The 10,563-nt window shown below is 38.8% G+C and overlaps 1 protein-coding gene across 3 annotated transcripts in view; it reads right to left on the bottom strand.

The window, feature by feature from the left end:
• LOC107567495 (tetraspanin-4) overlaps nucleotides 1-7,901 on the bottom strand; it is a 34,483-nt gene extending 26,582 nt beyond the window's left edge. Inside the window, exons 1-2 of one of the 3 annotated variants that reach the window (XM_016253191.1) lie at nucleotides 7,833-7,901; nucleotides 2,162-2,241 (exon numbers count right to left, since the gene is read on the bottom strand). In XM_016253191.1, the coding sequence (XP_016108677.1) occupies nucleotides 2,162-2,224 (63 nt within the window). In that variant the 5' untranslated portion in view covers nucleotides 2,225-2,241; nucleotides 7,833-7,901. Of the gene's footprint in view, nucleotides 1-2,161; nucleotides 3,055-3,523; nucleotides 4,499-7,832 lie in introns of those variants that run through there. The other 2 variants (XM_016253190.1, XM_016253189.1) reach the window with 2 other exon arrangements.
• Between the last annotated feature and the right edge of the window lie 2,662 nt (nucleotides 7,902-10,563).

The raw sequence follows: 10,563 nt of genomic DNA, 5'->3' as shown, positions 1-10,563 counted from the left end.
TCTCACACACACACAGACACAGACACACACTCTCACACAAAAACACAGATGTAACAGAAGCAGTGTGAGCAGAGCTGATATCGTCATGCTTCACGTTTACGGTCATTCTTCTTATGCAGGAAGGGTTATTATTACTGAAGTGTATATTCACCATATGAGTGACACCAGTGAGAAAATGACAGTGGCAGCTAAAAACAAACACAACTGATTCTAAATGCTTTTCTTTTCTAAAAAAAAACATAAGAGTATGAGCATAATGTAGAGCAATGGAAATCCATTCCAGCCCAGATCAGACACACCTGAAGTGTTCCTGAAGATCTTCATTAGCTGGTTCAGGTGTGTTTGATCTGGTTTGGACCTGAACTTTGCAGGAAGGCAGGTCTCCAGAACTGGACTGGGCAGCCCTGATGTACCTCAAAAGATCCGCACCAAGGGAAACAAACTTGAGTTCGATTCATTCAAACCAAACAAGACAGGTGTGAATACACCCTCAAATTTACAGACATTCAGAACCTGATGATACAGTGGATTTCCTTTCTCAATGTATTTTGTGTGTGTGTGTTTTGCTTTATTATGATAGGACAGTTATTAGACAGTAAGCGAAGTGGGAGAGAGAGGAGATGTGATCGGGACTCAAACTCAGGACGCCCGAAGCACAACGGTGCTTTATGTCAGCACGCTGTCCACGAGGCTATTGCCGCCGACTTCTCAGTGTATTTCCAAGATAAAAGAATAAATGTCGCAAAATGTTCTTTGTCTTAATAGTGAAAAGACTGAGATCACGCTCTTTGGTTCACCCCACCAATAACGTAAAGCTGGCTTGCTTACTTTAACTATCGATGGTTCTAACTAAACTAAAACTAAAAAATCTGGGGGTGATCTAACATTTGAGCCTCATGTTCAGAATACTGTTTATGAAAGAAAAATAATGCCATAGACAACTATGTTAAATTTCAGGACCTAAAAATGCAAGCCCTGGAAATACAAGGCATTAAAATGCAAGCACTGTTAATGCAATGCATTATTTTTTCCATTAGTGCTATTCAATGTGCTTTTTTGTTTCAAAGACATATGGCATTATTTTCCTTCCATAACTGTTAAAACACCTTTCTTTCATCTTAGAAATATTGCCAGATTACATCCAATGTTGTCCTTCCCTGTTGCTGAGATGCTGATTAACACTTTTGTATTTTCCCGTATTAAAGGGTTAGTTCACCCCATGATTTACTTACCCTCAAGCCATCCTAGATATATATGACTTTCTTCTTTAACGTGAAGCCGTGTGGACTTCTTTTATAATGGATTGGTTACATTTTTTGGACTTAAAATTTTGGCCTACCATCCACTCCCATTATAAAGCTTGGAAGAGCCAGGATGTTTTTTAATATAACTCTGATTGTATTCGTCTGAAAGAAGAAAGTCATATACATCTAGGATGAGGGTAAGTAAATCATGGGGTAATTTTAATTTTTGGGTGAACTAAACCTTTAACTATTGCAATGCTTTGTTGGCTGGGGTTTCAAAAGCTACCCTAAACAAATTGCAGGTCATGCAAAATTCGGCTGCTTGAATCCTAACTAGAACTAGGATTAGAGATCATATCATTCCTATCTTGGAGTCCTTGCATTACCTACCTGTTAGGTTTAGGGTAGATTTTAAAATCCTGATGATTCCTTATAAGGTTTTGCATGGTCTGGCACCTCAATATTTGTTTGAGCTTTTAACTCGCTATGATCTTCGCTCATCTGAAACTGGTCTGTTGACTCTTCTGTCAACCTGTTTAAGATCAATTGGAGATCAGGCTTTTTTCTTCACTAGCTCCAAAACTATGGAACTCCTTACCTATTGAGAAAAGTCAAGCGAAATCTCTTAGCATCTTTAAACCTTGCCTTAAAACTCATTTAAATTTTTGGTATTAATTCTACATTATTTTATTTTTAAGTGTTTTGAATGAATATTTTATAATCTTCATATGATGTACTTTGAGATGTAACATTCAAAGGCACTATAGAAAATAAAGATTTTTATTATTATTCAGGTTTTGGACGACATGAGTAAATACTGAACTGTCTGAGTGAACATTTCCTTTAACATTGTCTCTCAAGCAGACCCATTTGAGCAGAATAAGAGCAGAGATGAAATGTACAGGACTCAGACTCACCCAGAAGAGCAGATTGAAGAAAACCATCCCGTATCTCAGGGCCCTCAGGCAGCCCTCGGCCATCCTGCAGCGCCGCAGCTCTAGAAGGAAGATGAAGGACAGGTCGAGGTAAAACACCACATATTTCCGGCCCTGTGCGGTGGTGTAGCTGGCTTTAGCTTGCTTTGAGCCTGGTGTGGTACGAAGGCCGAAGACGAAGGGCGAGCTGTGGTACTCGTACTCCCCGCTGTAGCGCAGCGGCGGCGAGCCCGACTTACTATCCAGAGAGGGACTCCGGCGGTACGGCGTTTCATCTGTACTTGAGCGACGCATTTTTGGTTTGGGGGCTGGGGCCGGGGCTGCAGCCCGGACCCCCAGGGGCCAAATGATCCCCACTTTTGCAAGACTGGAGTCACAAAGTAAGAAAAGTGATGACGGCAAGTTGGAAAGCACAAGCCCACAACCCTTAAAACATGGCCATTATTTGTTTTTTTGATGAATCAGGGTATACAGTTTTTAAATGAGGAACTCAGCTGTCTTTGGTCTGCAAGGAAACGTTAGGAAGTGTAGCGATAAAGTCCAACAGAGGTCCACCCACAGTCCTTAGCAGTCTTTAATCACTTTAAACTGCTGATTCAATATCTTTCAGATGCACTTCAATAATTTCCTGCAATGCAATTAATCCTTTCTGGACCCTCAATCAATGGCATAGGTGCTCTAATACCGCTTCATTAGAGAAGATATCTTACCACAATGATGCATGGCAGATCACCTCTTTACAACCATGCATTTGACCCGATTTATTTCTGACATGTGCATGCTGGCCCTCATGCCTCTGGCCTGGCCTCCTAACAAATAAACAACCCTTGTCCTGTTGGACACCTACTAGGGGAGCAACGAGAAGTCCTGCTCACGGCTGGACCAGAAAAGTGATGACGGCAAGTTGGAAAGCACAAGCCCACAACCCTTAAAACATGGCCATTATTTGTTTTTTTGATGAATCAGGGTATACAGTTTTTAAATGAGGAACTCAGCTGTCTTTGGTCTGCAAGGAAACGTTAGGAAGTGTAGCGATAAAGTCCAACAGAGGTCCACCCACAGTCCTTAGCAGTCTTTAATCACTTTAAACTGCTGATTCAATATCTTTCAGATGCACTTCAATAATTTCCTGCAATGCAATTAATCCTTTCTGGACCCTCAATCAATGGCATAGGTGCTCTAATACCGCTTCATTAGAGAAGATATCTTACCACAATGATGCATGGCAGATCACCTCTTTATAACCATGCATTTGACCCGATTTATTTCTGACATGTGCATGCTGGCCCTCATGCCTCTGGCCTGGCCTCCTAACAAATAAACAACCCTTGTCCTGTTGGACACCTACTAGGGGAGCAACGAGAAGTCCTGCTCACGGCTGGACTGTGCAAAAAAATCCAGTATTTTCTTGACCTCCAAATCATCTGAAGGTTTCGCAGACAGCATGAATGAACAGATGAATACAGATGAACCAACACGCTTTTTTTAATACACAGAGGCTTGTCCTGCTTTGCCAGTCAAGGTTTCAATCTTCAATTGTGCCCCAATGCATCATCTCTTCAACCTCTCCCTTATCCTGCTCTCATTTTCTGGCAAACCTACAGTCAGTTTCTTTCCTTAAATTCGACATCCCTTATCCATGCCGCTTCTTGATGCTTCTTCCTCTACCGTCTTTGTCCCTCTCAGCTGGGAAGGTTTCTTCAGGATTCAGAGGTCCAGCTGAGTGTTAACAGCTTCACTCCTTCGACTCTTTTCTGTCCTCCGCTGCGTCAAGCGGTGCTCACTTCAGGTATAAAGCAGAGACTGATCCTCACGGGATGAAGAACCCAACAGCTGCCGCAGAACAGGATCCACACCGCCCCGTCTCTCTGTGTCTCTCCTGCGATTATTCCTGTGCTCATACACCCCTCTCAAACACACACACACACACACACACACGCTCTGAAAGCACAGTCTCTCGCCTCTCTCTCTCTCCAGTAACAAATCATTCAGACTCTGGCCACACCTCCTCACAGCTCAACCAATCGTCTTCCGCTGCTCGCCATCTTCCTTCAACACAGCTTCTCTGTATCTCACATCTCTTCTTATCAGTCCACACCAATCCTTACTAGTGATTACAGCAGTGTGATGCAGAATATCTCCTCTGCAACACACTCTTTCTTTTCTGTTTCTTCATCTCTCCTCCTCCTCTTGCTGTTTTTCTCTTGTATTCATGAGCTGCTTGCGTGTATCAGCACGATACATGCTCACTGACATTCATCACGATTAGAGTAAATGTCAGTGTGTGCCTTTGTTTTGATACTGTGATACACAAATAACATTTCATAATTAAGATTCTTCTGACTGCAGGATGCATCTGAGTGAGCTAATTACCCCGCTGACAAAAAGGTTCAGTATTACAGAGCTCATTTGAATCAGTTCCTTCAACATATTTCTTCTTCTAAAAACATATTGTTATATCTTTAGTATTTTCTTGTTATATTCGCAGGTGTTTCTGTTAAACAAATTACTACAAAACTACTAGCACAAAGCAAACACATACAGTCGTGCTGTTGTCAGCCTACAGTGTTATAGTGTGAGTTCATATAAACATTATCTCTCAAAATATTGTGATCTGTGCATTAGGTCTTGCAGTGCAACGTGTTGTGAAAGTCTCATCTGCTCCTGTTAAACGCTTTTATTCCCAACTCACATTAATGCAGCCAACCTCATTAGCAGAGAGTCTCTCTAAACCTCAGTAATCCAGCCGTCATTATCAGGAGCGCCGCTGTCTCTGTCAGCTCAGATCTTCTGATCCAATCTAACTCTGTCTAATCAATGCAATGGTGCATATATTTTAGATGACTATACATTCATCTGATTTGATTTAAAAACACATATGCAATCAAATGCATGCAAACAATGTTTAGAATTTTTGGAATGAATGACCTAAAGCTCCTTAATTTCCCATTCCCTTTAATAAAGCAAGGTACCAGGGCTCGCATTCAGCTTTTCCATCTACTGATAAAACATCAAGTCCAAAAATTATTTAGACTATATATTAATTTATTTACAATATATTAAAATTATGAGCAAAATGTGGCACGGCATTAGAAATATAAAATCAATTTTATTGTACTCAAAATATTGTCGATTACTCACATTACATGACCGCATAAGATCCGTATTGATTACACCTCCCTGCATCATATTTACTGAATGAAATCCAGTACTTGTTTCTTACTAATTTTGGAGTGTTAATTCTAAAATTAGTGCCTGCTTTGCTGGTGCATATCACATTTTCTCACAAAATATGTTATATTTCATAGCAGTTTTCCTTTCAACACCCATTAGCAAGGTGAAGAAGTCTTATATTCTCCCTTAATCAGCAGAAAAACTGCCACAAAGACTTGATTCCTGCCCGATTACAACTCTCTGATCAGTTCTCAGCCCATGTTCACACGTATCAATGCTTCTGAAGACATTATTTTTTATATCTAATCATTTCAAGGTTTGAATTATGGCCAGAGACAGAAGAAAGCATGAGCCAGATCTGTGGAGGTTTTACTGCAAGCAGCCACAGAAAATGACAGATTTTGTGAAAAAGCTATTTAAAAACGTGTCTGTGTAAAGTTCTTTAACATTATATAGTGTATTTGAACATGTTTTTTCCCACTCCTTTGCAAACTGTAAGCTAAATTATACATTTTGAATATTCTGTCATTAAGAGTCTAAACTTTTGACATTTATATACATACGTGTTTGTATAAAAGTGTGCATATATATATTTTTTGCAGCTCAGCAAATTTTAGTTCAAGATGCAGACCTGTGTTATTTTTAAGTCCTATATGGTTTATTTTTGGAACCCTCCCCATTTTAATATCATGTTATATTGAAATCTGTTTAATAAACATTAATTTGAATATGTATTATTCTATCTATTATGATCATCATGATTATATTGAATATCCTAATAATACACAGAGCTGTGAAAAAGCATCCGCTTGCATTACTGTATCACATACATCAATGCTTATGATCAAACAAGACCCGTTTATTGAGCTTTATATAATGCAGTGGCCTTCTTCTGTAATGATGTTCTACTAATTAGCATCTGAGGATTTTAGTGCCCTCGAACTGTAGGGGTGAACATTTTCACAGGACTGTAAGTACACATTAATTATATTTCTGTCCTGATTTCATCATTCATGTAGCACTGCAATACAGTGAAAGTGACGTCTTTGCAAAACCTTTTGAGAAATTAAGGACAGTTTGTGATGAGATCTCAGTCCTGAGGATAATAATAAACATTAATTTGAATATGTATTATTCTATCTATTATGATCATCATGATTATATTGAATATCCTAATAATACACAGAGCTGTGAAAAAGCATCCGCTTGCATTACTGTATCACATACATCAATGCTTATGATCAAACAAGACCCGTTTATTGAGCTTTATATAATGCAGTGGCCTTCTTCTGTAATGATGTTCTACTAATTAGCATCTGAGGATTTTAGTGCCCTCGAACTGTAGGGGTGAACATTTTCACAGGACTGTAAGTACACATTAATTATATTTCTGTCCTGATTTCATCATTCATGTAGCACTGCAATACGGTGAAAGTGACGTCTTTGCAAAACCTTTTGAGAAATTAAGGACAGTTTGTGATGAGATCTCAGTCCTGAGGATAATAACAAGACCCGTTTATTGAGCTTTATATAATGCAGTGGCCTTCTTCTGTAATGATGTTCTACTAATTAGCATCTGAGGATTTTAGTGCCCTCGAACTGTAGGGGTGAACATTTTCACAGGACTGTAAGTACACATTAATTATATTTCTGTCCTGATTTCATCATTCATGTAGCACTGCAATACAGTGAAAGTGACGTCTTTGCAAAACCTTTTGAGAAATTAAGGACAGTTTGTGATGAGATCTCAGTCCTGAGGATAATAAAACCTGCGCTCTGTAGCTCAACAAGTGGCCTGTTTTTTGCTTGTTTTATTTTATTTGTTTTAGTTCTATGTTTGGCCTTTTATGCCTTTAAATGAAGCCTAAACTAAAGAATAATCTCTGATATTGACTTAAATATTACGCTATTCTGTAAAGCCTACTGTAATATCTGTTATGATCTACTTTAACATGCAATGACCTGAAAATGAACTATTTAATCTGTAACAAAAAGCTAACTTAATTTAAGGAAACTGCATTACCTGATTTCTTTCTTTCTTTAAAGCTTCTTTCTCACGTCTGCCAGTAAATCTACTGCACATGAACATCATCGTTATCTTCCTAACGAAAGACTGTGATGAAAATAAGCAGCGAGATCTTCTGAAGAAACACAATATGTTTGAAAGACTCTCTTTGAGGCTGTTTCAGTGCGATGCATAACTTGATATTGTGGCAGAGATTTTGCAAACAATTATCATAATATTATAAATTATTATAGAATATAACATTTTAGTAATTAACCAGTAGTAATGAATGCACTGTAACTGAAATAAAGTGTTTTACTTGTGAGAAGCCAGAAGAAAAGAGCAAGTAGTGATAGCAATAGTGTCAGATGTTTTGAAATGTGATTTTAGCAGATATGAGTTTGAATGATTGCTTTGTCTAACAGCATTCACTATCTGAACTGAACAAAACAACAGATTCTCTATATTACTCACCTCTGATTTGGATCTCAGAAGCTGCTGTTTTTCTCCATGCTGTGTTTATTGGTAAAGGCGAGCGTGTTTCTCGTGTTGCATCGCTCTGCTTCTGGTCAGACTCAGGGAGGGACCGACGGCAGGCATCTCAAGAATGCTGTTATTCTTAACCCAGACTCTATTTTTATACTCTGCGTGGACTAGAATATGTTTTTTCCTCTCATTTTTGTCTACTTCAAAAATCTCTACTATGTCACTGCAATAGAAATAAACATGAACTTGAACATGAGTTTGTAACAGTGTTGAGGCTTGGTGTTCATGTAGTGCAAATTAAAAAGCATTTATTGTTTTGATATGCGTCCCTAATAAGAAGATGCATAGTTTGCTTTAGAGATGAGACAAACAAGTATTTCTGTCAATAAACTGAAGTAATCACTTTGAAGCATAATTCATTTCATGGAAAAACTGGCATTAGTGTCATCTGCTGGTCAAACACACATATGCCTCTAGATTTACTAAATGTGGCATACTTTCTTAAAGAATTTATTTATATTTTTCATAGAATTGTATTTAAGCTTCAGTATATTCTGTGTTTTAACTATCACCAACATTTCAATACAGTTTAGCTGTTTTATTAGTTGTACGTGTGCTGAACAGAATTCTGCTGAAATCTCTGACTGAAAATCCCTTGTTTGAATCATTCTGATATTATATTGCTGGATTATGAAGAAATGGCTGCATATCATTGGTTCGCTGGATTTTGAAGAAATGGCTGCATATCATTGGTTCGCTGGATTTTGAAGAAATGGCTGCATATCATTGGTTCGCTGGATTTTGAAGAAATGGCTGCATATCATTGGTTCGCTGGATTTTGAAGAAATGGCTGCATATCATTGGTTCGCTGGATTTTGAAGAAATGGCTGCATATCATTGGTTCGCTGGATTTTGAAGAAATGGCTGCATATCATTGGTTCGCTGGATTTTGAAGAAATGGCTGCATATCATTGGTTCGCTGGATTTTGAAGAAATGGCTGCATATCATTGGTTCGCTGGATTTTGAAGAAATGGCTGCATATCATTGGTTCGCTGGATTTTGAAGAAATGGCTGCATATCATTGGTTCGCTGGATTTTGAAGAAATGGCTGCATATCATTGGTTCGCTGGATTTTGAAGAAATGGCTGCATATCATTGGTTCGCTGGATTTTGAAGAAATGGCTGCATATCATTGGTTCGCTGGATTTTGAAGAAATGGCTGCATATCATTGGTTCGCTGGATTTTGAAGAAATGGCTGCATATCATTGGTTCGCTGGATTTTGAAGAAATGGCTGCATATCATTGGTTCGCTGGATTTTGAAGAAATGGCTGCATATCATTGGTTCGCTGGATTTTGAAGAAATGGCTGCATATCATTGGTTCGCTGGATTTTGAAGAAATGGCTGCATATCATTGGTTCGCTGGATTTTGAAGAAATGGCTGCATATCATTGGTTCGCTGGATTTTGAAGAAATGGCTGCATATCATTGGTTCGCTGGATTTTGAAGAAATGGCTGCATATCATTGGTTCGCTGGATTTTGAAGAAATGGCTGCATATCATTGGTTCGCTGGATTTTGAAGAAATGGCTGCATATCATTGGTTCGCTGGATTTTGAAGAAATGGCTGCATATCATTGGTTCGCTGGATTTTGAAGAAATGGCTGCATATCATTGGTTCGCTGGATTTTGAAGAAATGGCTGCATATCATTGGTTCGCTGGATTTTGAAGAAATGGCTGCATATCATTGGTTCGCTGGATTTTGAAGAAATGGCTGCATATCATTGGTTCGCTGGATTTTGAAGAAATGGCTGCATATCATTGGTTCGCTGGATTTTGAAGAAATGGCTGCATATCATTGGTTCGCTGGATTTTGAAGAAATGGCTGCATATCATTGGTTCGCTGGATTTTGAAGAAATGGCTGCATATCATTGGTTCGCTGGATTTTGAAGAAATGGCTGCATATCATTGGTTCGCTGGATTTTGAAGAAATGGCTGCATATCATTGGTTCGCTGGATTTTGAAGAAATGGCTGCATATCATTGGTTCGCTGGATTTTGAAGAAATGGCTGCATATCATTGGTTCGCTGGATTTTGAAGAAATGGCTGCATATCATTGGTTCGCTGGATTTTGAAGAAATGGCTGCATATCATTGGTTCGCTGGATTTTGAAGAAATGGCTGCATATCATTGGTTCGCTGGATTTTGAAGAAATGGCTGCATATCATTGGTTCGCTGGATTTTGAAGAAATGGCTGCATATCATTGGTTCGCTGGATTTTGAAGAAATGGCTGCATATCATTGGTTCGCTGGATTTTGAAGAAATGGCTGCATATCATTGGTTCGCTGGATTTTGAAGAAATGGCTGCATATCATTGGTTCGCTGGATTTTGAAGAAATGGCTGCATATCATTGGTTCGCTGGATTTTGAAGAAATGGCTGCATATCATTGGTTCGCTGGATTTTGAAGAAATGGCTGCATATCATTGGTTCGCTGGATTTTGAAGAAATGGCTGCATATCATTGGTTCGCTGGATTTTGAAGAAATGGCTGCATATCATTGGTTCGCTGGATTTTGAAGAAATGGCTGCATATCATTGGTTCGCTGGATTTTGAAGAAATGGCTGCATATCATTGGTTCGCTGGATTTTGAAGAAATGGCTGCATATCATTGGTTCGCTGGATTTTGAAGAAATGGCTGCATATCATTGGTTCGC

Source organism: Sinocyclocheilus grahami, unplaced genomic scaffold (genome assembly GCF_001515645.1).
Source record: "Sinocyclocheilus grahami isolate Dianchi unplaced genomic scaffold, SAMN03320097.WGS_v1.1 scaffold1163.1, whole genome shotgun sequence".
Lineage (NCBI taxonomy): Eukaryota > Metazoa > Chordata > Actinopteri > Cypriniformes > Cyprinidae > Sinocyclocheilus > Sinocyclocheilus grahami.
This window is presented reverse-complemented; position numbering and strand designations above follow the sequence as displayed.